General features: G+C 39.1%; 1 protein-coding gene across 1 annotated transcript in view; it reads left to right on the top strand.

Moving 5' to 3' along the window:
- The window catches only part of ptprdb (protein tyrosine phosphatase receptor type Db), a 217868-nt gene that overhangs the window by 164689 nt on the left and 25831 nt on the right, over nt 1–27348 (top strand). Inside the window, exons 11-29 of the mRNA XM_042485070.1 lie at nt 103–213; nt 2729–2740; nt 3223–3492; nt 5168–5277; nt 5724–5921; nt 7333–7458; nt 7578–7725; nt 8134–8279; nt 8827–8971; nt 10556–10858; nt 11960–12153; nt 13677–13703; nt 15919–16036; nt 16308–16895; nt 17276–17370; nt 19187–19443; nt 21845–21938; nt 24215–24439; nt 24527–24687. Of these exons, the coding sequence (XP_042341004.1) occupies nt 103–213; nt 2729–2740; nt 3223–3492; nt 5168–5277; nt 5724–5921; nt 7333–7458; nt 7578–7725; nt 8134–8279; nt 8827–8971; nt 10556–10858; nt 11960–12153; nt 13677–13703; nt 15919–16036; nt 16308–16895; nt 17276–17370; nt 19187–19443; nt 21845–21938; nt 24215–24439; nt 24527–24687 (3328 nt within the window). The remainder of the gene's footprint in view (nt 1–102; nt 214–2728; nt 2741–3222; nt 3493–5167; nt 5278–5723; nt 5922–7332; nt 7459–7577; nt 7726–8133; nt 8280–8826; nt 8972–10555; nt 10859–11959; nt 12154–13676; nt 13704–15918; nt 16037–16307; nt 16896–17275; nt 17371–19186; nt 19444–21844; nt 21939–24214; nt 24440–24526; nt 24688–27348) is intronic.

The following is a 27348-nucleotide window of genomic DNA, read 5'->3' as shown; positions in this document are numbered from 1 at the left end:
TGCTCTCTCTCCCTTGCTATCTTTCTGTGTGACTCCTTCTCTCTCCTATCTCGCTATCGTCTCCTCCTCCTCCTCCTCCTCTTTATCCCTCCATTCATCCAGGTGCCCTCCAGATAGAGATGAGTGAAGAGTCAGACCAGGGGAAGTATGAGTGTGTTGCCACCAACAGCGATGGGACACGCTACTCCACGCCAGCTAACCTCTACGTAAGAGGTAAGAAGGAGAAAACCTGTTAATACAATTAAACCAGTTGGATTTAAAGGGGTAGTTTAGATGTTTTTTTAAGTTGGGTTGTATGCAGAGCTTACTCCATAGTCAGTGTACTTTACATACAGTAGACAGTTAGCACGCCCCCAGTTTGAAGAAACAGGCTGGAGTCAGACACGGAAGGTAAGAAATGTACTGCTGTGGATGGGGGCCAGCCAGAAAATATATTTTAGCCACCTAAAAAAAACCCCTGCTATAAAGATCTATAATAAATTAAATATACTCTACACTGACAGTGTTTTCTAACTTGCCATCAGACACCTGCTCTGATGGGGAAACTATCCAATCTATGCACTGCCAGACTCCACTGACAAAAAAAAAAGCATTTTTAGCTCAACACAGGAGCTTCTGGTCTAACACTGCTTCGATCAGTTAGTTAGTTTGTGTTATTGTGTGACTTTGGTGAATCCAAACTCCAGACCAGCAGAAGCAGCAATGTTAAAAAAACTTTTTATAAGTGGACTTTGGCTTTGAATTAGAATTTCTGATTGCTTTTATTCAATAGAGACGCTGCAATTTTCATAAAGTTAAATACAGAGTGTCACACTGATGTATTGCACAAAGAGTGTATAGCTATTCCTAACTTTCAACCGTTGTCCCTAGATAGACCTTTATATGTTATTAAAATATCAAACATCATAAAACCACAATACACTATAAACATGGAAGGCACAATGTCACAATACATATACTACAGTACACATACTACAGTGCATATAACACCGTACATAAATCACTACATATACCACATTACACATATTGCAATATACCACAATACATATGCTAAAATACAAATGCCACAATACACTTATACTTAAACCACTTGGAAATTTTCAGTGCAGTCAGCTAAGATTGTATACAGCTGTGGTTTGTTTGTAGCTGGCACTTGATCTGGAATCAATTTGATTTCACTTGGTAATGTATTCCAGAGTTGACAGCCCTTTATAGAAAAAGCTGATTGTCCAAATTAAGATTTACGATTAAGTATTTTACAGTTGTCATTCACACTGTTCCTAGTTATTCTATGACTGTCTTGTCTTTGATTAAACCTGGAAATATGCTCTGGAGCTAGACTTTCCATACACATAAAAACTAATTTCAGGAAACAAATATTAATGACGCTGTCAAAGTTGAGAAGGTAGTGTCGTCCTTGAAGAGAACAATAAAGCAGCTTCGTTTTCCTGCTGGAAATCACTGTCTGATATTAAGGTGAAGCTGTGAAAATAATCTGAATATAATGTACACTTCAACTGATACTGATCTTTTAAGTTGGAGCTTTAGTTTTAATGATTAAAGTGCATTTTGTTGCTGGCCCCCATCCACAGCAGTACATTCTTTTGCTTCTGTGTCAGACTTTAGCATGCTTCTCCAAACTGAGGGCATACCAGCTGACATCTACTGTTCGTAATATGCTTTCTATGGAAAAGTACCTCATAAAACCCCACTTCAAAAAAATCTGAACTATCCCTTTAAGGGTTGCATAAGTAATGGATGTGCAGATTGGGACATCTATTCCTGAAGTTTTTTCACCGCATCGTCTCCTGCTAGGAATGTGCGTTTATCATATTAATGTGATATGATGCCATTAAACCGGCTGTGTTTTATAATTCTTAGCTGTGGAGCCATAAAACAGAATGTTTTTTTAAAATGAGAGCTCCTTTACATCCGCTCGGGCCGGGCTGAAGCTTCACTCAAGCTATTAATCTCTCTGCCCTCCCTTCTTAGCCTTTAGACCTCAGAGAAAAACCAAATCATTGTCTGGTTAAGACTTGTGTTTCTCCCCAAATCTGACAGGCATCTCACCTCCTCAGGCACCATCTCCTTCAACACACACACACACACACACACACACACACACACACACACACACACACACACACACACACACACCGAATGTTTGAATCTTGGAGACATTTTTATTCCCGTGGCCTTTTGCTCTGTTGTCTGCCCACCCCCGACAAGAAAAAAATAAATAAAAATAAAGGCTTTAAACAGCATAGCATGCTCTCCTGACTTCAACATCACTCCCAGGGAAACAAACACACACACGACTGGATGCACACATGGAAACACACACATTCTATGCTACGCTAAAAGGAAATATATAAACACACGTGCACACACACGCGCGCGGGCACACACAAGCAGCGCAGAGGCAGTGATGTGCGTCTAACAGAGCTTGCAGGGCCAGTAAAATCTTGCGGTGCTGCTCAGTGAGTGTTTGACAGGCGGTCTATGGAGACAGCCGGCTGCTTGAAACAGGAAGCCTTTCACAGACACGACGGCCATCTATGGACTCTATCTTTGCTCTCCTCATTTCTGTCTTTCTCTTTCCTTCTGTCTGCTGCCACCTTGCCATGCTCCTTTGTCTAACTTGTTTTCTCTCTGTGTCTCTTCTCTGATATTTTCCGTTTTCCCTCTACTTTCCTCCCACCGTGCTCTGTCCTACCTCCCTCTGCAGAGCTGCGAGAAGGTTGGTACAGTAACGACTGTGTGGCTCTTTCGAGTCTCTCCCGAGTTTTCTTTTCTTCCATTAAACTGCCATTCGTGTTTGTGTGTTTGGGCTGTTTCATGTGCAGTACTGAAGGTTTAAACCTGCCTGTACAGTTTACTCCTTTGAGATAAACTGTACCTTGCATTGCTCTTTTTTTTCTCTTTGTTCCCCGTGAGTGCATGTGTGTTTGCCGTGCTTTTTTTTTTTTGTGAGTATCTTTTGTGTTTCAGTTCATAAAATATTTAATGGAGCACACCTAAAAAACACCATGAATAAAACATTTTGGTATCACATGCGCCCTGGTGCTGATGTACAAGACTTTGTGAATGCTTGCAGTCTTCTTTGAATGCCATAAAACTTCATCTCAGAGCCCATGGAACAAAAAAAACAATCATCCTTAAGAGTATAGACACTGATTTTTCTCTGTACAATTTCTAATCACCTTTATTCTCCTTGCCCAGTGCGTCGTGTCCCCCCTCGCTTCTCCATCCCCCCAGCGGACAGCGAGATCATGCCAGGGGGGAACGTCAACATCACCTGCGTGGCCGTGGGCTCCCCGATGCCGTATGTGAAGTGGATGCTCGGAGCCGAGGACCTGACGCCAGAGGATGACATGCCCATCGGCCGCAACGTCCTGGAGCTGACTGACGTACGCCAGTCCAACAATTACACATGTGTGGCCATGTCGACGCTCGGCGTGATTGAGGCTGTGGCACAGATTATTGTGAAAGGTAAGTTTTTCATCAGTGTGTATGAGGAGGCTTGTGGGCGAGGAGAGGAGAGCAGCATGTGATCATGAGAGGAAGTGATGGTTTGACCTTGCCTCCAGTGAGACTTTGGTTTCTAGAAGAGCAGAGTGTTTTTAAGAGGCCAGAAACACAGTGTAGCCTGCTGACTTCTCTCTGTGAACGAGCACTTGATGTGCGAGAAGAAAATTTCCATCACAAAAGCCCCCTCAGCCCCCTATATATATCTAGTATATATATGTTGAGCTGTGCCGTGCCCAGTATATACTCTCATTGATTCAGTCTGTCTAATACAGTACAAGAATGGAACACGCGCCAGCATCACGGGTCATTAAAGGTCATTTTTGACTTTAAGAGGGGTGGTCTCTGTGCTGCGATGGTGACAGAAACCAGACTGGAAGGTTTTAAAAATGCCATTTTCTTCCACAAGTTGCTTAGCCACATTTTTTTCCCCCCTAGTATTTTAGAGAAAAAAATGTAAAACGTTAATCATTTTCAAGGACCAAATGTTCAAGCCCAGGCTTTTTTTCAGAGTGGCTGAAAACTAGAAGATTGAAAAATAGTCTGGGGTGCAGACCATGGATAGAGAACTGTTAAACTACGAGCAAACAAGACTCAATTGTTTGAGTTCCGCTACCTAAAATGAACACGAGGACACCTTCATCTGAGGTACAGTTCTAAAATATCAATTCAAAAAACAGCTCCGGAGAATCAACATGAGATAATGTCATACAAAGCGCTATATTGACTGCGATAGACTCCAATAATACATAGTCATGAATAATTGAGGCATAATTACAAAAAAACGTAGTGATAGAGAGTATATGGAATTAATCAGCCAGTTACTGATTTCTGAGAAATATTCAGAATTAAAGGGAGGAAAGGAGGCAAGGCAGCTTTATTTGTATAACACATTTCATGCAATTTAATTCAAAGTGCCTTACAAAGCAATAAAATATAAAACATATAAAAGGATAACAAGGATAATAAACAAGTAAAGAGAAAAGATGTAAAAGGTCAAATTAATTACTAAATGATTTACTTTTTTTTAAATTACCATTGAAAATAGCAAAAGTGCAGATAAGAGGTACAAGGATAAAAAGATTATTGAAGAAGGAAAAATCTGTTTATAACCGTACGTAAGAAGTGCAACACAGAAGTATGTCCTGCTTTGTGACAGCAATGTTCTTTGTTTGTCTGAATACGTTTGGATAATTTATGACAAATTAGATTCAAATTTATTCACATTTTGGGAATTGTTGATGAAATTTGACTTCTTTCTCCACTTGGGTTTTTTCACATGGAGTAAAAAATTGTTTCTCTCTGTCAAAACTCTGTTTTCTATAGGGACCCGTTTCAATTAAAGAGCATTAAATGCATATTTGATTCAACTTTGTTGGTAAACAAGGGGGTTTCATTTGGGCTTCATATCAGGAATTGTTACATTATTATATTTGTCTAGTACAATTAAGTTTGTATGTTTTTACCATTTCTTGTAATTGTTGTGTAGAGATTATGTGCATTGTATAATTTCAAGATATTGAGTTGGTTGTGTTTTAACCATCAGATGTTGATTTTCTTGTTGTACGAGTGCAGAGTGATGTTATAAAGTCTATCAAGGGACAGTCTATAAAATCTCTACTCCCTCTGTCTCTCTCAGCTCTGCCGAAGGCTCCTGGTACCCCTGTGGTGACGGAGCGAACTGCAACCAGCATCACACTCACCTGGGATTCTGGCAACCCCGAGCCAGTCTCCTACTACATCATACAGGTGTGTAACAGACACCCAAGCACTGCTGCACATTCACACAACACTGAGGTTAAGATGTCTAAAGCTGCACTAGGTTTTTATAGGAACATAAACTGTTATTAGCAGCCTAAATCAGTAAGTAGAGCTGCAAAATAAAACAGTTCCTTGTCTCTCCCACTGGTAATAAAATCGCCAAATTGCTCAAATGAAATCCAGAGTCTGGAGTACTCTCTGCCCACGAGGAGTAATGAATTGAAATGTTAAGATTGAAACACGAACTGCTACACTGAAGCAGCGACTGAAGACTCCATTCACAAAAAGCAGGACACCCACATTAAGATATGTGATATCTCACATTTCATTCTCTGTGTTTTTGCATAGATCTTGGTTAGGTTTTAAGTACATACTGTTTGCAGTTTTAAATCAGTATCTTCCTCTCTTCTCTTCTCCTCTCTTGCTTCCTTCAGCACCGTGCCAAAGGGTCAGAGGACCCGTATAAAGAAATCGATGGCATCGCCACGACTCGCTACAGCGTGGGCGGCCTCAGCCCCTACTCCCACTATGACTTTCGGGTGGCGGCTGTTAACACCATTGGTCAGGGCCCATCCAGCGAGGTGGTGGAGGCTCGCACAGCCGAGCAGGCCCCCTCCTCCCCCCCTCGACAGGTCAGTGTTTGATTGAAGAGAAATTCAAGAAATGCCATCTCTGCAGTGATACTGTATCTGTCATTTTGAAGAAAAAAAAGTGATATTCAAGGATATAATTTTGGTCCTGTATGAAAAACAAATTAACTTAATGCTTAGCCGTAATGGAAAATCTAAACTACTATTTCTCTAAGAATAACTTCACCTCAAGCTCTGTGGTAATACAGTATGACTCACTGTTATTCTAACTGACATAACAGTGCGCTACATTAAGATTGTTTTCAGTGTGTCATTTTCAATCAATAATGGCCTTTGCAAACAATATCCTTATTTTCTTATAAATATTTTTCATCTGATAAAAATTCTTATACCCAACAACCTGGCACACTGAGTCCAATGCCTTTTTATGCTTTCGCACCGGCAATAGCCAAGGTCAAAGGCATTATGTCTTTGGGTTGTCCGTTCAACCATACATCCACTTGGAGGATAAACTTATTTTGGTGGTCAAACTCGCTCTGACGTAGCATCTGTCTCATTCTCATGAAAGCAATATCTCAGGAAGGCCTTAAGGGAGTTTCCTCAAATTTGGCACAAACAAGAATGAACTGATTAGAATTTGGTGGACGAAGTTCAAACGTCCAGTTCACTGTGACCGTACAAAATATGTATTTTGGCCAAAACTCAAGAACTCATATGCTAATTGTGACAAAATTTTACAGTAATGATAAAGTGATGACATTATGTATCCCAAAGGTCAACTTCACCATGACATCATAATGTTCTACAAAAACACTTGTCTTGCCATTACTCAACGTTATAACTGATTGGAAGGGGAGACATTGGTCAGATTCTAGCATAGCTCCAACTGTTTACATTGAAAAAAATTGCAGCAGTTGTTTCTCAGCCCGTGTCTTGCATTTGGCATCGTGGCCTCCCGAGTTTTCAAATGATGCTGTGCCATTCCGCTCTAAGCATCTTAGTACATCTCTGGAAAGGCTAACGTTACCTTTTCTTTGTCCTGGAGTATTTCAAGAAGGACATTGCTTCTATATATTTCCACTTCTTTTTCCTCTCCGACCACTTCTGCCCTGTTCCTCTCTCTTTTCATACACCCCATTTTCTTCACTGCTTCTTGGTCAAACAACCCCCCTGAGAGCTTTTGACAGATGGGAAAAAACACAAAAAAATTAACCTATACCAAAAAGTTTTATGAGGACAAAAGTTTCACAGTCAACGTGAAAATGTGATTGACACAATGTAAGGTTTATTTATTTTTAGGATGAAAAATATTGACTCTAAGACCTTAAGTCTTATGTTGCCTTTACTTCCCTCCCGCCAAAAAAAAAGTAGCCCAAGTTTCTTCAACAAAACTTTCTGTAGTACATTTTATCCCAGCGCAGCATTGCTGAAGTTCTTCCCGTTTGCCCTGCAGGTCAGAGGTCGTATGCTGAGCACTACAACAGCTATCATCCACTGGGATGAACCAGAGGAGCCTAATGGACAGGTGGTGGGCTACAGAGTGTACTACACCTCTGACAACACGCTGCCAGTCAACCAGGTGTGTACGCCATTATCATCACTGATGACTGATAGCTCGTGTTGTCTGCATGTGCGTAATACATCGGAGTGCATCTGTGTGTCTGCTTGCATTCATGCGTTGTGTTGTGTGTTGTGCAGTGGGAGAAACAGATGGTGCGGAGCGCCAACTTCATCACCATCCAGGGTTTGACTCCTAACAAGACTTATTACATCAGAGTGCTGGCTTTCACCTCAGTAGGAGACGGACCCCTGTCCCAGGACCTGCAGATTATAGCTAAGACTGGAGGTAAGTGACGAGAAGTAAGACAGATAAGCTACACTGAAAATGTAAACCAGGGTTCCCATGGTTATGGAAAACCTGGAAAAGTCATGGAATTTCACAACCATATTTTCCAGGCATGGAAAAGTCATGGAATTGTGTTGTGTGTAATTAAGGGGCCATTTACATGGCAACTGTTCTTTGCATGAAACATTAAACTTTTGTTAATATTTGGCATTTCGATCACATGACAATGGCGTTTTGGGGTTCTGAAAACACAAACTTTTGAAACTGGGTTCCAGAGTGTAATCTTTTGAATATGCAGCGCCTGTAAAAATATGTGGGAACCCTGGTAGACACTTATCTGCAAGAATGAAAGAACACAAATATAACTCAAAATTGTTTTACTAATCCTGTTTTCACTCAACTCTGTAGTTCCATCCCAACCATCAGACTTTAAGGGCGAGGCTAAGTCTGAGACCAGCATCTTGTTGTCCTGGGTGGCCCCGCCCCAGGGTGGCCCAGACAACCAGATCACAGGATATGAACTGGTCTACCGACGAGCTGATGACACGGAGGAGGTAAGATAACAGGGAGAGACAGACAGATTGGTTGTTGGGAGGACTAATGAATTCCCAGGTGGTTGGATTGATAATAACATACTAAAGGAACAGTTCAGCCCAAATCAAAACCACATATTTTCCCTTTTACTTGTAGTGCTATTTATCAGTGCAGATAGTTTCAGTGTGAGTTGCCATGTATTGGAGATATGGGCTGTAGAGACGTCTGCCTTCTCTCCATTTTAATGGAGCTAGATGGCACTTAACTTACACTAAAACAATCTACTGTGATTAAGAACACAACAGGTAAGAGGAAAAATAAGTATTTTTGATTGTATTTTTATTTTTGAACTGTCTCTTTTAAGAGGAACTGGCTCGTCAAATACAGAGTCAAGTTGAGATTCATCAGTCTAAATTCTAAATTCAGTTGATCTTAGTATTATGAGTTAGCTCTAAAAATGGTGCTCGTTTTGAACACCCTGTGGAAATAGTTAACATAACCTTTATCTTGTGTTTTTCTCACAACCTACACATCCTACACTGTCTCGTTCTCTTCGTGTCCTTTCAGAAGAAAGTGAGCTTTGAGCCGACCACCTCCTACCTGCTGAAGAACCTGAAGCCTTTCTCCACCTACACCTTTCAGCTGGCTGCCAAGAGCAAGCACGGAATCGGGGCATATACCAACGAAGTGTCCATCGACACGCCGCAGACGCGTAGGTCCAACCACAAAATACTGCTGCGTGTGAATGTGTGTGAACATGCGTGAGTGTGTGTATGAGAGAGAGAGGTTTCAATTTTGAAAATGCAAAAATGAGAGAAAAAAATGAGAGAAAAAGGACCAAAAATACATGAATACCAGATCTGACCATCGCAGAGATGCATTTTACAAACAGTATTTGATAAGGCATTTGGCAGTTACTTTTTTTTGCATTGTCAAAAAGAGGCCGTCATTATTCCAGACCATAACCGACCTCAGATTTGATATTTCAACAAAACAAATAATGCCTCAGAACTTCACACATTTGGAATTTCAAGCAAATCTCACAGAGAATTGGCAGCAAAGTAACGATACTTAACCCTTTTAAAACTGGAGCTAAATGGTTTGATTTCTTTCAAAAACATGGGGAGAAGGCAATAAACAACTTAATAACACAAGGCCCAAAAAATACGAAAAAAAGAAAACCTATAAACAAAGACACTCAAGACAATGACATGAAAAAAGACAATGCAGAAAATTAAAAAAATAAAATCTGAAATATAAGTTAAATATTTAACTATGGTGATCATAAATATATGTTTCTGGACTTATTTCCCTAGTTAGTAGTTAGTAGTAGTAGTTAGTTGTTTGTTAGTTAGTTAAAAAAAATGTTACCGAAAAATAAGCAAAGTAAGAAAATTAAAAGACAAAAACACACAAGAAAATTGCACAAAAAGTACAGAAATTTAATATATATGTGTATATTTTTTTTTCTGAAACATCATTTTAAATATATAATTATGATTATTGTAAATATATTTTCTGGGCAGTTTTCCCTAGTTTTTGATAATTTTCTAATAATCCTCCTCCCTTTTTTAAATGAATTTTCGGGTCATTTTCTTAGTCATCTTTTACTCGTTTCTTGCAATTTGTGGGACATTTCTGGCCTTTTTCCCTGATCTTTTTGAAAGAAATCAAACCAATTTGCTCAGGTTTCAGTGGGTTAAATAGCTTTCGAGGCATCTGAACACAGCACAAGTAAAGTGATGTGGTTTCAAGGGGTTAATTTGTTGGCTACCAATCTGAGGTCTGTAAGACAATCAGTAAACTCAAGGTAAGAAGGTTTGAGATAGAGATGAGAAGTCCATCATGGATCACAGAGGATTGGGTAGACTATAAGGACAAGTAAGTTATGGGCAGGTATGTTTGTGTGTTAAAGCTCTAGTCAGTGTTTTTGTGTTGCATCTCTTTTGAAGTCATTCACTCGTTGTCATCAATCAAACATTTCTATCAAACAGACGTCGACACCCATCATTCAGTATCTCCGTTCATCTTGCTTTGTAGTCGCAGAATCATTTTTTTTTCGTAAAAGCTTTCTGTTTTCCAGTGTTTAGTTTTCATTTGATGTTTCTTTGTCTTTTGTTCTCTGTCTCTCGTCTGCTCAATTTCATCCCCATTCCTCCACGGCAAAACCTCACTTCCTCACCTCTCCACCCACCAATAAAACAACTCGCACACAAAATAACATTTACCCCAAAACAACCCTCCCCCCCTACTGTGCTTTCACATTAATTAAAAAAAAAAAAAAATGGCCGATCAGTTCCTTCAGCACCTCCCCAGGACATCACATGCACCAGTCCCAGTTCTACCAGCATCCTGGTAAGTTGGGCTCCACCTCCACTGGAGTTTCAGAACGGCATCATAACGGGATACTCCATCCAGTACGCCAACACTGAGGGCGTCAAAGTGTCTAAAAGAATTGATGGCATTGCACCGGAAAGTTCTCCGTACCTGCTGGAAAACTTGGAGAAATGGACAGAGTATGGGATAACGGTACGGGCGCAGACGGAAGCCGGAGATGGACCAGAGAGCTTACAGCTGCTTATTCGCACCGAGGAAGATGGTATGTTCCCATACAAACCCCCCCCTCCTACTGCCTGTCTTAGGATGGTCCGTCCCACTAACAAAGGCTACCTCACTAACAAAGCATTAACAAGCTCAAACTAACAGCAAGTTTCTTCCACTGGCCTGTAAAAGACAGTTTATCTATCCGTAACGGAAGTCGCTTTTAAGAACCTTCAGTTTTGAAAAACCTCTCCTTTGTTCCTCCATAACCGCCAGAAACCTCCAACATCCGGATCTCTCCTCCTGCTGCTCCCACATCACTGCTTTCTCTTGTCAACAGCAACCCTTTTTTCTCCAGCAGATGATTTTATCCTCTTCTTTTTGCACCAGCATCTTTTTTTCCGCACTTTTTCCCTTTCTTGTAAAATCCCCTATTTTTGAGGGTTGGGATTTCCCACTAACGATACCAAACAAACCCTTTGGCTGTAGCTGTACCTTTTCACACCTTTCTCACTGCCCCTCCAAATCCTCTCCAGTTTTTAAATATCTTTTAGCAATGTATTTTATTGTGTCTTGGGTCATTTGTAATATTTTCAGCGGTATTTTTGATATTCATGCTCAATATCTCAAACTCCCAGTGTTACCATTTTGTCCAGTTTGGACGTATTCCAGTCTTTTTTCTATTTTTTTTTTTTTTTTGCAGTACATATAAATATATTTTTTTCTTTTTTGTGGTAGAAGTGTAGTTCTTGGCAGCACGAGAGAGGTTTTTTTTCTTGATAACAGTATTTTCTCTTTGACTGCCTGCCACTGTTTATCTGCCCGTGGCAACAAATCCTTTTCTATCTGCCATTCTTATCTTTCTCTACATTCGCTTCTTATCCTCCACTGCTTTTTTCCTCCATGTTTTTCCTCAAGCACTCTCATTTTTTTTTTTTTACTATTTTGACTTTTTTTCCCAGACATCAGAGCAGTTTTAGACTTTTTGGAGAGTTGTATTTTTTTTCCACATTTTTTCAGCTTTTGAGTATTTTGTATTTTTTTATCTGCCCCTGAAAGCAGTTATATTTTTGATTAAAAAAAGTGAAGGCCTTTACTTGAGAGGTTTGAGTGTCCATCATCTGTGACCCTTGACCTCTATCCCAAAATGCATTTTTAGTTCCAAGCGGTCCTCCTCGAGGGGTGGAAGCTGAGACTGTGAATGCCTCGGCTGTTAGGGTGAAATGGCGAGCGCCGGCGCCCGAGCGGCAGCACGGTCAGATCCGAGGCTACCAAGTCCACTACGTGAGGATGAACTACGGAGAACCTCAGGGTCAGCCGTTCATCAAGGACATCCTCATAGAGGACTCTCAGGTAACACTAACATCTTCTCTGTAACACCTCATGATCAAATGAACTGTATCAGGAATGTCTTTTAAAACTTGTGTTTTATATGAGCAGAAATTTTATATCACAGTTTTATTTATTTGAAATTATCATACTAAGTTCATAGTTTCATTAAAGCCATAAAGAAATAATGTGCTCCCTCAAAACATGAGTTCATCTGGATTCATTTTATAGATAAGGAAACCAGCACGTTGACATTTAAATATTGATGCAGAGATGAATTCTGCTAATAAGAATACTTGGCCAGATTTTTTTCTTAGTGTTTGTCTGTACTTGCAGTAATGCAGTAATCTGTCACAGCCTCCATATCTGCTTCCTTCATAAAATAATCAGGAATACTGTCCAATAAATTGGCAAATTGAGCAGAAACTTTCCTTAAACCTGGAGTGTGAAACTTTTGTCTTCCCCCCGCCGACAGTGAGAGTAATTAGTTAAACACTGTCAGCGCCATGGACTGTATGAAATAATGGACGTAGTGACCTTAATGTCACTCATTGGTTAGTTGATTCGCTTTAAAGCCTCGGTTGGCATTTTCCATTTTTAGAGCCATACGTGACCATATTTGGGCTTGGAAACAGTTAAGTGGCCATTAAGGGAACCGCAGTTTTTGGACCTTCTGCATTGGCTTTGTTTTTCAGTTCCTGAGGTTGAGCATTTATAACAAATGTATGCAGGTGAGCTCACCACATCTCCCACAAGCTCTCTTCAAGTCTTTTTTAAATTTTAATTCTTCATCTAAACGCAGAGTTTCTTTGATATCTGGAGTATCCACACCAGATACTTTTATGTGACGCTTCTTAGGATGCTGTGCTATAAGTTTCACCGTGCTCTACAAACTGTCTACATACATAGGTTTTTGGTTTTTTTTTTTAATCAGAATCATGCCCATGACATTGAAAAAAAACAAAAAAAAAACAATGCCAAACATATATAGTCAAAGTCTTGCACTCTCGCTTTAAAGATTGTTTTAAACTTACACATTTATATCCTTCTTGCAGAGAGGTAGAATGGAAAAATAATAACTTTCTCATATCTGCCCATTAAATATCAAGCATCAGCCAGGTTATGTTAGTTTAGCTTAGAATAAAGACTCCTTTCTGTTGTTCTGATTCTGTCAAAAAAACAGCAGCACACATAAAACTTATGAATTAATAATTAAGACATTACATTTTGTTTGTTTGATCAAACTGTTTTCACATTCTCTTTGCTTCATATTTAACAAGCAGACATGAGAGTGATATCCATCTTCTAATCTAACTCTTTTGCAAGAAAGCATTAAGAGTCTTTCTGGCTTTTTATTTTGAGCATTATTGGATTTCTGTCCGGGAAAAATAATGGACATAAATCTATTTATTACTGCCAATTACTGCTGATAAATTCAAAGTAATGGTGCATTTGACTTGAGTGTGAAGTCTTGTAGATCATATCCCAAATATTGAGTGTTTGTCTCTCCTTTTCTCTCTTTTCCGCCACACTGTCCTGTCGTTCAGTGGGAAAACGATGACTCAGCAGAATATGTGAGTAAACCCTTCTTTGAGCCTATTATTTAATCGCAATAACAACAAAGCGCAGAGAGCCGATGAGTCATATTTATGAGATTGTAGCTGTAAAACCTCCTGTGACCAGAGCGAGGGCTTAAAAACCCAGCAGGAAGTCCCTTTTTCATTTCTGCAGTGTGTGTTTTCCAGGACTTTTTAATAAAAGGACACTGGAAAAAACACACATAGATAACTGATGATGTGAGTCATTTGCGGGCATTGCCAAAATGATAATGTTATTTATGCTTTCCGCGGGCCGAGAAATGGGGAAAATATTGTGTTTAGTGTTTAGATGGAGATAAATCTAGATGAGTTTGGAGTGGCTGCGTAGTTAAATGACATTTTGTGTTGCTAGTCAACCACATTCTGAGCTCTGCTGGGATAGTTTGATATTTGAAGGGGACTGTGCTTTATTTGTCAGAGTAGGACGGTGACCGGGGATGACTTTTTATGTCATAACCCTCCTTTGAGCTAGAAGTATTTTTCTTTGAGCCTCACTGAGTGACTTGAGGAAGTACATGACCCTCCCTCTGCCATAAATAACTGTATTTTACAGTTTCTGGCTGTGATAAATGGTGTGATTGTAGAGATTTTTGAAGAAAGCATTTCATTTCAAAGTCACTTGCAGTTTTTTGGGGGAGGTTCTGAGAGTGTTTAACTCTTTGAAACCTGAGTAATTTGGCTTGTTTTCTCTCAAAAACATGGGAAGAAGTTAGTGAACAGCCTGAGAAGAAAGGACCCAAAAATTAGCAAGAAATTAATAAAAGTACAAGAAATTACCTGATTTTTTTTTTTTAGAGGAAAAAGAAAGTAAAAGAAAAAAAACAAACAATGAAATGAAACCTGGAATAAGTGCTTATGTATTTTATAGTTAAAATGACTACATATTTAGGTTCCTGTCACCACTGTCAGACATGCGTCAACTCGTCAATATTTTGATAATATTTCCTATGATGTGTCGTATTTGTTGAAGAAATGTTGGTCAAAGGTGAAAACATATTATGTCTCCTAACATGAGAATGTGTTTTAAAATCTTAAAAAATATATTTATAGCCTTTAAAGGAAAAGTTAAAGTTCAATTACACTGTTAGTTTAAAAAACCCTTAAGTCTTAATAATAATACATATGCACACATTCACTGAAATTTTTATTTGTGGTCTTTGACAGTTGTTGTGTAAAGTAGTGTTTTCTATAATACCTATAGGTCTAGCATGATCTGAGGAAAGTATATTTGTGTATTTTGTGTCTGACGGTGTTGACAAAAAGTAAGTGACAGTTAGGTAAAAAGAACATTTTGATTTTTTAAAAAAGTTGAGAGATTGTATCAAATTATGGTTCAGTAGCTTAGAATATGTTAGATGAATACATAGGTTACGTAGGTGAATATGTATGAGCATAAGGTTTTTGTTTTTTTTACAATATTGGACCCTATTTTGTCCCACTTCCCAAAAATTAGTGTTATATTTTTTTAACATAATTTCAAATATATAATTATTATAATTAGAAATGTAGTTTGTCACTATTGTTTTCTTTTTCCCTCAGACATTTTCCCCTAGATTTTTTTTTTTTTAAATTTGTAAATCTACCAATTTCTTGCAATTTGTGGTACATTTCTTACTGATTTGCTCATAGCTTTTTTTTTCTCCATGTTATGGAAAGAAATCGCACCAACTTGCTTAGGGTTCAGAGGTTTAAATGCTTTTGAAAGGCATCTGAAACAGCACAGGAAAGGTTTCACAGGGTTAAAATAAATTCAAAACACGACCATTTAGCATGAATTGTCTCTCCCTGAAGCCAAATCAAAAAACATAACTCCCTTCCCAGTGCTTAAAAAATATTGTTAGGTCCCTCCTCCATCTTGCACTCCCCCTCTCATAAATTACAAACAGTCCCTTGTTGTTTTGGGTGTTTGTTGAAAAAATCACAAATCATATCCAGTCTACAAAGCAGCAGCTAGATGACCAGCGAAATAAGGAAAAATAACTTCAAAGTGTATTTCGTGGCCTGAGAGAAGTCTTGTTTGAGTTGAATAACTGTCTGTAGAGATCTGCTGTCAGACAAGAAGCACAGTATTTCACCTTTCTGACCGCTTTGACCCAGACTTTTTTATTAAATAGAAGCCCTGCACATTGTCCTGAGGGCGCACAGAAATAACCGCCTTTTGAAGCTGACAGCGCTTTTTGTTCTTCTGCAGGAGGTGGTTCTTGGAGACCTGAAGGCAGACACTGCCTACTCTGTATCAGTGGGGGCTTACACTGCCAAGGGCGATGGTGCTCGCAGCAAACCCATCACAGTCTGCAGCGCCCTGCCACGTAAGTGTGTCTGCAAACACTCCGACATACAGGAAGACATAGACAGACTAATGATCTTTAAAGCATCACTAATGATCGTTAGAGGCCATTAAATCATTGAATTGGTTTACGTCTCACTCCGTCACACCTTGAGACATTTCTTAAAAAGCCAGTCATTTTGTGCCATATTAATCATGTTTTGTAGTTTTGCTTGAGGTTATGAATAATGTGCTTTGTAATTATCCTCTAATTATCTTTTAATCCTGTTCTTCTTATTTCACCCTTTTTCCAGTGCCAGAGAAGCCCAAACTGACGGTGAGCGCCACTGATTCAGGTACAGCTCTGCTTCAGTGGTACCCACCTCCCAACCCACCCACCCCTCTCCTTGGGTACCGCCTCACCTTCGGCCGCGTTGATGTCCTTCCCTTCACGGTTGTGGAGTTCCCCACAAAGGAGAACCGCTACACCGCCCAGGACATCCACAAGGGAGCCAACTACATGTTCAGATTGTCCTCCCGTAACAAAATGGGCTATGGAGAGGAGGCGGTGAAAGAGGTGACCACCCCGGAAGACACCCCAAGTGGATACCCGGAAAATATTATTTTAGAGGAGGCTTCTGCCACGTCGCTTCGCCTGGCGTGGAAATCAGTCCCGCTAATTGAGCAAAACGGGAAAATTGTGAAATACTCTGTCCTGTACAAGGATATAAACAGCAGAGGGAACGCCTCGGAAGTTGTGGTACCTGCCCCAGGGTCCAGTGTTTTGTTGGAGGGTCTGAGTGCTGATACTGTGTATGATGTCAGGTTGTGCGCATTCACAGCTGTCGGCCCCGGGCCGTTCAGCCCCAGTGTCCAGTTTAGGACGCAGCGGCTAGACCAAGGTAGGACTCACTCTCTAACAACCCATCCTCATTGTCTCAGGACGCAACACATGCCGTCTAACAGCACATACATTGTGCACACTAAGTCCCACATGCACACTCAAACACACAACATCAGGCAACAACATCCTAAGTGTCCTTTTTCGTTGTCTTGTCACTGTAGTCTTAGACCCAACGTCCTTTTCCCAAAGCAAGGTAAGAGTCTTGGGTCTTGGGCGAGTATCCCTGTCCAGTCACACTCACTGTGTGTTGATCAGAGCAGATAGATAGATTGGTACTAGAGAATGATACAAAGGTAAGGCCATCACTCTTGGTTCAGCAAAAAGAGTCTGAAATCATGTTTATACTTGTTTTTTTTGTTTGTTTGTTTTGTTCCTTAGTTTTTGCCACCAACTTCAGAGTAAAAGCTGCCATGAAGAACTCTGTTCTGCTGTCCTGGGAGATCCGAGACAAGAACCCTGCCCAGCCATTCACCGTAAGAACATTTGCATTTTCTGTTCTCATATTGAAATGTAGTCAAATAAAAAAACAGTTTTCAAACATGCTGGGTCTCATAATAATAAATAAAGATGGTATGAGTGAAAATAAAGAATGGGTTGGTAAAAGAGGGAGAAATTACATTTTCTGTTCTACAATTACTTAGACTGGAAATTCAGTCATTCAGTCATCATTTGTTCTACTATTTTGAGTATTTGTCACCCATTTCTCTCTGCTAGGTTGCTAATGAAATCAACACTTCATGTTTGATGATTAATAACGTCTTTCAGGCAATTAATGCCCCCTTAACTGCTGGAGGGCTTTAATGTAAAGTAGATGGATGTGTTTAGTTAGGCAGTTTTCATTCCCTGTTCATTCTTATATCTAATGCACTATAATTCTTATGTTACACATGTACGCATGAGCCAGGAGGCTGGATTACTGAACAGGCCTACCAGGCATAGCCCCTATGGCCCAAATCGTCAAGGGGCCTCCTGGCTTTCATTTGCAAAAAGTTTTTTAATTACCAGCCACAGAGAGAGACTCAAAATTACCACAAAGAGACACAAAAAGACCACAGAGATGAAAAGGAACTGCAAAGAGACACAAAATATCTATAAAAATGGGCAAAACAACCACAAAGAGACACAACAGGCCAAAAAAAACACCATATTATTTCAGGAGAGACACAAAACCACAAAAGATGCATAATGACTAAAGAAAGATGCGACACAACAAAAAGAAAAGGCAAAACCACCAAAAGCCAGTGTGAGGGTCCTTTTACATATCTGTGCCTCGGGCCCCTTGTCTCATAATTAGGCCATTGTCATCATGTAAAATTTGCTCTGCAGGCCATCCTTCCCCAAATGATGAGAGCAAAAAAGGAAGTGAGGTGACATAAAGAGCAGCAAAGTTCATGTAAAAAGGCGGTCAGGGTGTTGGACTGGTCGAGCAAACACAGGACTTTGACCCAGGAAAATGGGCTTTGTGTCTCGAGTGAAGGCAAAAGTCAGCGTAAAGTGACAGTTGTATGTATGTCATGTTGTTAAGTACATTATGTGACAATGACCGAGCGTGGTTCTAAATCTCACACAACCACTGGGGGCGGTGATTCGCAGGATATCATATGAATCATTGTCTGAGGATGGGTTGGTAGAGTTTATAAGACGACTAGAAAAATCATGAAGCCTTTGCACTAAAGTATAATAAAAAAAGAAAGCAAGCAAGCAAAACTTGATCTATATGGCATATTTCATTTCAGATGGAAGCATAATGTGCTGTGCAAAGTGCGAGGTACAACTGACCACTAAAGGGAATCAAATTCATGAAAACTAAAAATAAAAACTCATAAAATAATAATTTAAGAATAAACCAAAAAAGGAAATATAAAAAAAAATAAAAATTGTTAAAATTCAATAAAATAATAATGCTAAAATTAGACCATTATCAGCGGATGATACATAAACATTAAGATGAACTAAACATAGAATAAAATTAGATAAATAGACTAATAAAAGATGATAACACATGAGTAAAACCAAAGAAATAAGATCAAATAATAGATAATCTAATTAATCAGTAAAAATGCACCTAAGTCAAAACTAATAAAGACAGAAGATAAAAAAAGTTAAAATATACCAATAAAACAGCTACAGTTCAGTTATAACAGGTTCTATTTTTTTTAAAAAAAAGTATGTTTCTTTCTGTTTTGCGTAATAATGACACTGGGAACTATTTGAAAACTTACAATATGTGCTGCATTGTATGTTTCATTCTATTTGACTCTAAAAATATGTGACCCGTCGCTCTTCCAGATCCTGTATGGAAAGGGCCAGTCTGTGGAGGTGGATGGGAAGCAGACTCAGAAGCTGATCACAGGCTTGGAACCGGACACCCAGTACTCCTTTCTGCTCACCAACCGGGCCAACAGCGCCGGGGGTCTGCAGCACCGCGTGACCGCCACCACCGCTCCGGACATCCTAAAAACCAAACCCACGGTGGTGGGAAAGACCAACGCAGATGGCATGGTGACTGTGCAGCTACCGACTGTGCAAACCACAGCCAAAGTCAGGTAGTGACAATGAATGAGAGTAAATAATTTGATTTTGTTGTAATAACCAGATGGGAGTATTTTTTAATAGTAACCCGTGCCGAATTTGCTCCGATTCCTCTTCTTCCTCCTGCTGCTGCTTTCCATTTATTGCTCTATCAGGAGGGATTTCTCCGAGTTGGCAGCAGAGCAAGTCTGAGGACTCCCACAACAGGCCAAATGAAAGCACAAAGCTGATAATCTCATCTGCCTTTTTTTATAACCAAGAACAAATATAGATACCATGTGGAAGCAGCCTTAAAGCACATCCTGAATCACTCCACTGCTGCTCACATGCTCTCACTTCTCCACTTCACTGCAGGTTGTCCCGTCACATCAGGAGTGTTTTGGGGATTTTTTTTGAGTCCCAAACAGCATTTTGCTCTTACAGTATCCACAAGAGTCTCTCTCATTTTAAGCGATTCAAGACAGTAACACAAAACTGTAATGAGCTGGATGTTGAAATTATGTAGCGGCCATAACAAAACACAGTGCAAGTAGCTTTGGAATATTTCAGGGGAGATTTCTACAATGATACTTTACCCTCTCTAAATGCAAAGTAGCCAGATTGAAGGACGCATTTTATCTTGCTTGCCATTTCAGCAATAAAGCTGTAACAAATTTTCTCACATCTGACACAAATAAGCTACTTTCCACTGCTCCACTCGGCGTGGTAGCGCACGCTTAAGTGCGAGCACAGAGCACTCGGGTGAGTCATCTATTGAGGACACATGGATGATTTTGGTGTCTGTGCCCTCATCGCTTGGCGGGTGCTCACGGTCTGACTGCTTCTGAGAAATTCCCCTACTCCAGTGGTATTATTGTTTTTGTCTCACACGTGGCTTCAGACATGGCCGTCTGTTCCAAAAACAACCATACTGTTTAGATTAGGAGTGCGGTGTCACAGCTGCTGCAGCAATGTACTGTATTATTGATACAATACTCCATAGATCATTACAGCTGGACACGAGGGGAATAGTTTAACATTTTAGGAAATATTCTCCAAGAGTTTAAGGGCTCAGCGATCTCAATAGGGGATTGCAATAAATTCTATGTGGATAATGACGCAAAACTTTTTTGTCCTTGATATAAATACATCTAAAAGCCTATCACACGGCAGATATAAACAAAATATGCGGTCAGTCTGTGCCAACCAAGACGGTAAACACAGCGAATTGAGAGTTATGGATGTAACTAAGGTCCTATGAAGTCTGCATGACTGCCAGTTCCATCACCTGACAGGATGCCATCCCAGTGATCACAACATTGATTTAATAAGTTAGAAGGCAAGCTCACTTGTATTATTTTGTTGAGGCAGACAAAGCATGTTTGCAAAGTTGAAAGTTTACATAAGATTTGTTTACCCCTTTAAACCCTGAATCGACATCAGTTTTCTTGTGGTGCATTTAGCCACCTTTCACAAGTATTTAAACCTCTGAGCCCTGAGCAAACGAGTTTGATTTCTTTCAAAAACCCTGGGGTAACGGACACTGAAACTGGGCAAGAAGTGGCCTGCAAATTTGGAAAATTACCTAAACTAAACTGAATTAATGTAATGATATATTTAACATTATTGTTCACACTGATTATTATTTTTAAGCACCTTTTTTAGGTCATTTCCTGAAAAAAATTCCAGCTTTGTTTTTGGGTCGTTTATTTGTTTTGTTCAAAGAAATAGAGACAATTTGGTTTCAAAGGGTTAATTTATTAGTTTATCACAAAAGAAATTCTAAACTAAGCATGTTTGCACAGTTCAGTGTTTACATTATTTTATTTTGTGTTAAATAAACTATATTCAAAAATGTTGACATGCCAGTCATTACGATAAATCATATATAAATAAAGTAAAGTTATGATAAATATTGATATCGATCAGTAATAAATATGATGTTTGGTTTTTTTTTACCAAATTGCTCAGCCCAAGGAGAGTTAGATGAGGAACTAAATTCTTAGTATAGCATGTAGCTTGGCTCTGTTTGAAGGTAACAAAATCCACCCACATTCACCTCTTAAGCTCAATAATTAAACAACTGAACTAATCTAACTACATCAAATATTAAGAGTAAATTAGTGAGTAGATTGAGTTACCTTTAGACAGAGCTAGGCTAGCTGATTACGTGTGTTTCCAGTCTTTGTTAGATTTGGCTTTATTTTCATTACACTGAGTACAGGGACTGAGACAACAAAATGCAGTTTAGCATTTAACCTGTTGGCTGAAGCTTCCTATTTATTCTACTGAAATTAGTGTAGTATCTATCTTTTATTTCCTGTAATTTGCAGTTTTTACCTAAAATGTTGAACTATACCTGTAAATGTCAGAGCACTTATGTTTCGCCATAAAATTCATAAAATAATCTTCAATCCCGTCCATGTTGTGTTTCAGGGGTTACTATGTGGTGGTGGTGCCGCTGAAGAAGCAGAGAGGTGGGAAGTTCCTGAATCCCTGGGAGGAGCCCGACCAGATGAACCTGGATGAGGTGAGATGTACAGCAGACAGGAGGTTATACGGATAAATAACGACATAATGTTCACCATAAAGAGCTTATTATAAGGTAATACTGATGCTGAGGGGAGTGATGATGATGATCAGGTTGATGGCAGTCATTACAGTTAAAAATGATTCACAGGGGGTACTCAGGGCACTCATTCATGGAAACATTATGTACTGTTTCCATGTAGATCATTAACTCATCAGATGGATTGTCAGTTTTCTCCCTGCAGGGTTGTGACCTTTCTCCTTTATTGTTTGTCTTGTATAAAGATGACTCTAAATATAAAAATCCCCACACACATTTGCTGATGACAGCGCCATTATGTCTCTTCTCAGTCAGTCATATCAATCACAAGGAGCCATAAAGCAAGACTTTGTGAATTGGTGCTAGAAATCTTTTTTTTTTTTTTTTTTTTAGATAGAAGAAGTTATTAATTAATTTACTACTTTACATCCTTTTGTCAAGTATGGAAGCCCATTTACCCATTTTATATGATGAAAAAAAAAAGATTATTAATCAGTAAGGTATTATTAAGTCATTATTTAGGGAACTTTCTTGAAATAATGACTTAGTATTTCAAAAAAATTAGAAACTTTCTCAAAATAATGCTTTAGTATCTCGACATAATGACTCACTTATTTTAAAATGATGACTTAGTATCTCAAAATAATGACTTACTTGAAATAATGACTTAGTATCTCAAAATATGATTTACTGATCTTGAAATAATGACTTAGTACCCTCCAGTAATGACTCACTTATTTTGAAATAATGGCTAGTATCCTAAAATTATTACTTGCACAAAAAAATATGAAACATTCTTAAAATAATTAGAAACTTTTTGGAAATAATGACTTGGCATCTCAAAAATTGACTCACTTGTTTTTCTTCTAATAATGACCATGTATCCCAAAATGATGACCCACTTATCTTAAATGAATGACTTAGTATGTTTAAAGAATCATTAACTCTCAGAATAATCATATAAGGTAAAAAAATGACTTTATATCTCTGTTCTTGAGATACTAAGTCATTATTTTACAATAAACATGTCATTTTCAGAAAGTTTCTCTCTATTCTGAGATACTGTTATAATTTGGAGAAAGTCTCTCATTGACTGACCTTTTTTGGTCACACTGGAGTAAATAGGCTTCCACTGTCAGGGACAAGTACTGATTGGAAAGTTGTTGCTTTAAAATCACTGTCAAAAACCAAAGAACCCCAATACATCTTAATACTTAACGCATTAAAAGTATGTTTAAATAAGTAAATACATTCAAGAGCAACCTCATGTCCTCACTGCTGCTCTAGCCAGTGAGTGGTTTACCTTATTTATTCACTGATGATTGCACTTGCACTTTTGACATTTTTTTTTACATGTTAATATGTTACTACCATTGTCATATTTATATTTTAGATATTCTTTTATGTGTATTATGAATTCTCTAAGCATACCTTTGTTTGCAAACTTTCTTACCTGAAATCCTTTCTTGATGGATGATAGAAGTGTTTTGAATTGGATTGAATTTCTAAGTCACATAAACAATGAACAGTGCTGCTGAGTCTCCTGGCAGCCTCTGTTGTATGAGACCACTTGTGTCTTATTATGCGAAAGGCAGACGACCTGGTCATCCATCGCTGGTTCAATCCAAACAATGCTTTCACATAACATTTGCCATTTAATTCCACTTCCTGCCTTTTTCTAAAGACTTCATCACCTCATTACGCTGCTCTGAAAGCACATTCATGTGTGTGAGATTAGTTTCAATAGAGTTTTTTATGGTGCCCTCTGTCTCAGTGGATAAACGCGGTAGCAATTCAGCTGATGATGAAGACATTTGTGCCTAGGTGATAATGCTCCATACAGCTCATTGTTCCTTCACTGATGAGGGTTTTTGTGTGAGGGAAAATTGCCAAAACTCTCCTTCTTTTCCAAGCAATTTTTTTTCCTAAAAAAACAAAAAAAAAATCTCAATCTCCAAATATTGAGCAGATGATAGTGATTTTGGGGAAAATAACATTACAGTTTCAGGAAGATAACTACATTGCTTTTACTGTATTAAATAAGTTAAAGGTTGAATTGCAGTGCCTAATTGCGTAGACTGGCTAGATGGCTTTGATGCGCACTTTGTTTGAACTTGGCATATGAAAATTATAACCAATTGCAGCCTGATTTACCTCATTTTCTATAATTTCTTTTTCTTTGCTATCTTTGTTTCAATTCGCTGTATCCGTCCTCTTTTTTTTTACCTCCCTTTCAGCTCCTGAAAGAGATCAACAGGACCAGCGTCAGTCGTGCCCTCCGCATCCGCAGACAGGCTGGCCAATCAGATCCTAGGGCCTATGTCTCCGCTCACTTTAAGACCCTCCCTCTGGAGTTCACACTCGGTGATGGGCGAAACTACGGTGACTTCCGCAACCGTCCTCTGCAGAACGGACAGGAGTATGTTTTCTTCGTGCTCGCGCTGCTCGACCTCTCTGAGAATGTGAGTAAAAAAGAGCAAATGCACCCACACAGTTCAACCATCTACATGCAGATTTGTCTAAATGCATAAAACCTCGTCTCCCTCCAGACTATGTACGCCACAAGTCCTTATTCTGATCCCGTGACCTCATCGGATGTGGACCCTCAGCCAATTGTTGACGAGGAAGAGGGTTTGCTGTGGGTGGTGGGGCCTGTGCTGGCTGTCATCTTCATTGTCTGCATCGTCATCGCCATTCTCCTCTTCAAGAGGTAAGGACAGCATAATGAAACGGCAAAGATGAAAACATGGTTGAAAGTATTGGTCTTAGTAAGAGAATGAGGAAGGAAAAAAGAGCCAGATTAGGTGCTTTGGTGAATACTCGTGAAAGAAAAATAATTAGAGAGGCAGCTTATGTCTTCACAGGGCAACAGATACTCTACAGGGTTTCACTTATTTTCATTTCCAATTGGGTTGGTTGTTCTTCCGTATATTCAAACAGTATTTTTGACGGCAGGATACTTTATTCAAGCTACATTTTAAAATATTCCTCGCCTGTGGTTAGGCTGTACTATCAGAAGCAGCAGCTCTCAAATTGCTTTTGACAGAGCAAGGTCATCAACAAGAAAAAATAATATAAAATAATAAAGTTATCTCTCAGAAAGGTATGCTCAATTTATAATCCTTTTCTTAAGTTATCTGGGCTGTTGCTTTAGGGCAGGGCTTTTCAAAGTCTGACACGATGGGCCCCAAACCAGACAAAGTGAGCCAACATCACAATTTATTTTTGTCACCCCAGTTATTATTCTTTGTCCTACTTTAATTCTGAGCATAATCATGTTCCAAGATTTGGAACTATGAAATTTTTGTTTGAATAAGCAGGAAGTGTAATTTTTCCATGATGTTGGTTGTGTTTGTTGTTCTGCTTTCCATTTACATCAGAAGTCGGAGGTCGGCACAAAGACTGTAAAATTAATGGATGTAGCTGCCATGACATCAGCCAATGGTTCTTGTTTGTTTCTTTGGTGTCAGAAGTGACCATATTTGTATGAGAAGCTGAAGTTTTGGAGGAGCGAGGGTTAGATCTGACTGAGAAGACAAGGACATTTTTCAGCAGAGAGACTGTCACTCAAAGCAGCACGCCCTTAATAATGCTTAACTTAAAGCCCTGATTAAATGAAAATAGGAAAGTTATATAAAAATTCACCCTTGCGCCATTAGCCATAGCTATAGATATTAATACTGCTTTTTGTACCAGGCTGTAAACATGTTTATTTGTGCTGTAAAGTTGGACATTTTGACATGGCGGTCTTTGGGGATTGACTCACTCTTGGAACCAGCTCCAAGGTGCCATTTAAACAACTGCAGTTTTTTGGTACTTTGTGTTGGCTACGATTTTCAGCCCTGGAAGCCGAAGCTAAGACATACCTCACACCCAAGCTGACCGTATTCCAGTACAAGAAGTGGGAAAACCAAGATGTTTTTAGCAATACCAGTTCTATCTAGGTTAGCCACCATGAAGCTGTATTTTGTACATACAAACACTGAAGCAACATTCCCATAGACAGATGTTGCTGGGTGTCTGACTGTTTTAATGAGGGACAAATAAGACAGATGTGCTAATAAACAGTAATTATCTATAAGCATTTCCTGTTTGTAATGTACGCATGGATGTACAGGAAACTATCACTGGATTCCTCTGGTTATGAAAAAAAAACGAAATACTTTATCAATCTCAGTCAAGTTCTGGATTTATAAGGAGCATCTGTCTTTGTTGGATTTCTCAGCACATATGGATCAGGGTCTGGATATATGTGTTTATTCACCATGGAATCTAATGTAATTGTAAGATAAGCAAAGGTCTCAGTGAATCTACCAGTGTGTATGTCGTGTGTGTTTAGAGTTGACTGAGTTATGACTAAGAAAGAGAACAAATTTTGATGCGAAATATGGCACATTGGCATGAAGGATTTAAAAAAGTAACATTACCCTAATTGCCTTTCAATAACTTTGTCTCATGTGATGCTTCTCCCCCTGCAGCCCCCCTTCAGCTCACCCACACACCCCTCAGTTTAAAAAACTAAATGCAAAACCTCAGAACCAAGCAGACTGAGCAAAGCCCAGCTGGTTCATTATGTCTTTCCATTATTTATACAACATACAGGACTAACATTAAGGTATATTTATTGCTATTCCGTGCTGCTGCAGGCGACACGATTAACTCCCCAATCTGTTTTTGTTTACTAATCACATCTGAGTCGAGCTCACAACTTCTCATTGGACTTAAATTGTGTGTTTTCTGTAATCTGTTCTTAAAAATCTATACACGGGGAGCACAGTTAGCTAACATAACAGAAAGGGGAAGATAACATTATCAGTCATTAGCATTATTCATGATAATCATCTGTTCTGCTGGCGAGAGCTTTGTTAATGCACATGAATAATTGCTGTGACTGATGTGGCATTGCATAATTATTAACCTCGATGGTAATAACCTAAAGTTCATGAGCCCGGGAGTGTAACCTGCGGTGATCCACAGCCGTTAATGTCTCACTTGTGGCTAAGTTGCATTTTGCAACATATTTCCAGTATGTTATTATGAAGTAGATGTCACAGTAAGAGAGTACGCTGGGGGACAATGTGTACGCAGTGTTGTGAGCAATCAGAGGGAAGAGCTGTTTTGTCATTCATCTTTATATTGGCTGTTTATCTGCGTGTATAGGAGGTGCTATTTAAAGGTCCAGTGTGTAGGATTTAGGGGGATAAATTGGCAGAAGTGGTATATAATATAAGTATGTTTTCTTTAGTGTATGTCCACCTGAAAATAAAAATTGTAGTGTTTTTGTTACCTTTAAAGGAGCCGTTTACATCTGCATAGGGGGGTCCTCATCTACGATTTCTTCCCTGTTGTATCGCCGTGTTTCTACAGTAAC

The sequence above is a fragment of the Plectropomus leopardus genome, chromosome 4, assembly GCF_008729295.1.
Source record: "Plectropomus leopardus isolate mb chromosome 4, YSFRI_Pleo_2.0, whole genome shotgun sequence".
Lineage (NCBI taxonomy): Eukaryota > Metazoa > Chordata > Actinopteri > Perciformes > Serranidae > Plectropomus > Plectropomus leopardus.
The sequence above is the reverse complement of the archived record's forward strand: the minus strand, read 5'-3'. Positions and strand labels throughout refer to the sequence as shown.